The 2,228-nt window shown below is 51.7% G+C and overlaps 1 protein-coding gene across 10 annotated transcripts in view; it reads left to right on the top strand.

Annotated features, from left to right (window-relative positions):
• MAPKAP1 (MAPK associated protein 1) overlaps window positions 1-2,228 on the top strand; it is a 108,625-nt gene that overhangs the window by 88,131 nt on the left and 18,266 nt on the right. For 9 of the 10 annotated variants that reach the window (XM_035903111.1, XM_035903112.1, XM_035903110.1 and 6 more), the window contains one exon: window positions 2,052-2,192. The exons of the other annotated variant lie outside the window; for it this stretch is intronic. In XM_035903111.1, the coding sequence (XP_035759004.1) occupies window positions 2,052-2,192 (141 nt within the window). The remainder of the gene's footprint in view (window positions 1-2,051; window positions 2,193-2,228) is intronic. 10 annotated transcript variants of the gene reach the window in all.

Below are 2,228 nucleotides of genomic sequence, written 5' to 3'. Positions count from 1 at the left end.
GGGCCGCGGCTCGTGTCCCAGCACGGCGCGCTGCGGGGACCGGCCGGCTGTGTGACTGGGAGCTGCTCTCGGGGCGGAGCAGGCATCGCCCCCGTTTCCATCGGTGGCGGAGGGTCCCACTTCGCTCTCGGGGCTGAGCGGGCATCGCCCCCGTTTCTGTCGGTGGCGGAGGGTCCCGGTCCGCTCTCGACTGCTGGGCAGCAGCGCCAGCGCCATCCTCCTGCTTTGCTTTCAGGCACCACCATGCCACAGCCTTTCAAGATGCTTTTAAGTGCACCAAAAAGTTTGACATATCTCAGTGTATCTTTGAAGTACTGCGGCGTGAGGGTTTGACATGATACATTATGATAATCCATAGTATAGAGACATTAACACAGGGGTCTTTGACAAAATGCATTGTAATGTCTCTGAAGGAGCCATTACAATTTATCTTGTCATTCTGGAGCCTAGAGTGGTTGCAATGTTAAGATGGCTCTGCATAAATTCATGTGTAGACTGTTTCATTTGATTTTTGGAATTCTTTCAAGCCGAATGGCACGGCCCGATTAGTTGCTTAACCCTTCGCTGTCCCCCTTCCCCCAGAGCAAGGTCCCCGTGTCGTGCCAGGAGGCCGTGCAAGGAGTGGGCATCGCCTCGCCCCCTCCCCTGCGGGCAGGGTGGAAAGCTCGCAGCCAACGTCTGCGCACGCCAATCTCCTACTTCACGCTCTCAACGTGTATTTTGACTCATTAAATGGCAAATGCTTGCCTTACCTGGGCACAGCCGGGAAGGATGGTGACCACAGGCAGTGACGTTTGTTACTGAATGAACCATAGGAGAGGGAGCAGTTTCAGCCAGCAGGAAGGATGCTCCCTGTCAGGTGGGGTTTTCCCTCTCCCTGGCCCGCGTTTGTCCCGCCTGTGGCCAGCACCTGGCAAGCAAACGGCCGGTGCTTCTGCAGCTCTAAATTCCCCCGGTAAAGGCAGCCTGTCTGAGACATGAGCCAGGGCTTCCTCCCCCCAGAGCCGTGGCCGTCCCTGGCAAACCGTCCCCTTGTCATCGAGGCCTGAACGTGGAAAGGCTCCGTAGCGTCCCCGCGAGCATCCGTCCCCGAACGGGCTGGGCCAGCGCGGGAAGCATTAGCGCTGGGGCTGCTCCCGCTGTGCGAGCCTCAGACAAAATGAACACCAAAACCCCTGACAACTTCGTAGCCTGCTTTGTTGGATCTTTAAGACCTGTGCTAAAATTCCATCATTCCCATTATTAAAATTTCAGCAAAATATAAAGTTTTCATTAATCTCCTGCAGCAAATTTAGTACTCCGAACTGGCAGTTGATTCAGCTTTTAGGACTACATTAGCTGGGATATTAAACAAAACGTGTCATTCTTCAACATCTTCCGTAAGAAGCTAAATCAGTTTTCAAACGTATTTATACCACTTTATCTAACAGCATCTGAATGATCATTTAGAGCTGAGATGCTTTATTAGCAGCTGGCATAGAAATTACTCTGCGCAAAATTATATATCGCATTATAGTAATGTTTAAATTGGTGTTAATCCAATGTCATAAAATGTAAAAAAATCTTTAAAGTGAGTTATATTTTTTCAGTAATTGGCATTTTGGCTTAATGAGATGTTACCTTTTATAAAGCCAGTACCTGCAGCAGTAATGAGAATACTAATCAGTAAATAAAGCGCAGCTTCGGTCCCCCGGGGCTGGGGTGGGAGCGCCCAAGGCGTTGCCGGCGCTGCAGCCGGGTGGATCCCCCGGGTCCCCCCCGGGGACGTCTGTGCTCCGGGGCTGTCTCGGGTCGCGTCAGAATCTGCCGCTGGGATGTTAGCTGCTCGTCACGGGGGGCACAAATGCATATCCTAATGTCCTTAGTGAATCCGTGATTTTCTTTGGGTGGAGGGTGAGAATTTCCCTCTTCCCAAGGACATGGACTTGAGCATTTTGTTCTTTCTTAAAAAGGCGTCCGCAGCCGCGGGTGTCGCGGCCGTGCTGACATGCTAGCTGAATCGCGTGCCGGACTTTAAACCCCTCGTTCATTATTGTTGGCTTGTTTTGCAGGTTCCAGAGGAGAAGAGGTCTCGGAGGAGGACCCCCAGATCGATATAGCTACGGTTCAGGACATGCTCAGTAGCCACCATTACAAGTCCTTCAAAGTCAGCATGATCCATAGGCTTCGATTCACCACTGATGTTCAGTTAGGTAAATCAATCCGTACTATAACGCTTAGGAAAACGG

Source organism: Egretta garzetta, unplaced genomic scaffold (genome assembly GCF_000687185.1).
Source record: "Egretta garzetta isolate BGI_Z169 unplaced genomic scaffold, ASM68718v1 scaffold341, whole genome shotgun sequence".
NCBI lineage: Eukaryota > Metazoa > Chordata > Aves > Pelecaniformes > Ardeidae > Egretta > Egretta garzetta.
This window is presented reverse-complemented; position numbering and strand designations above follow the sequence as displayed.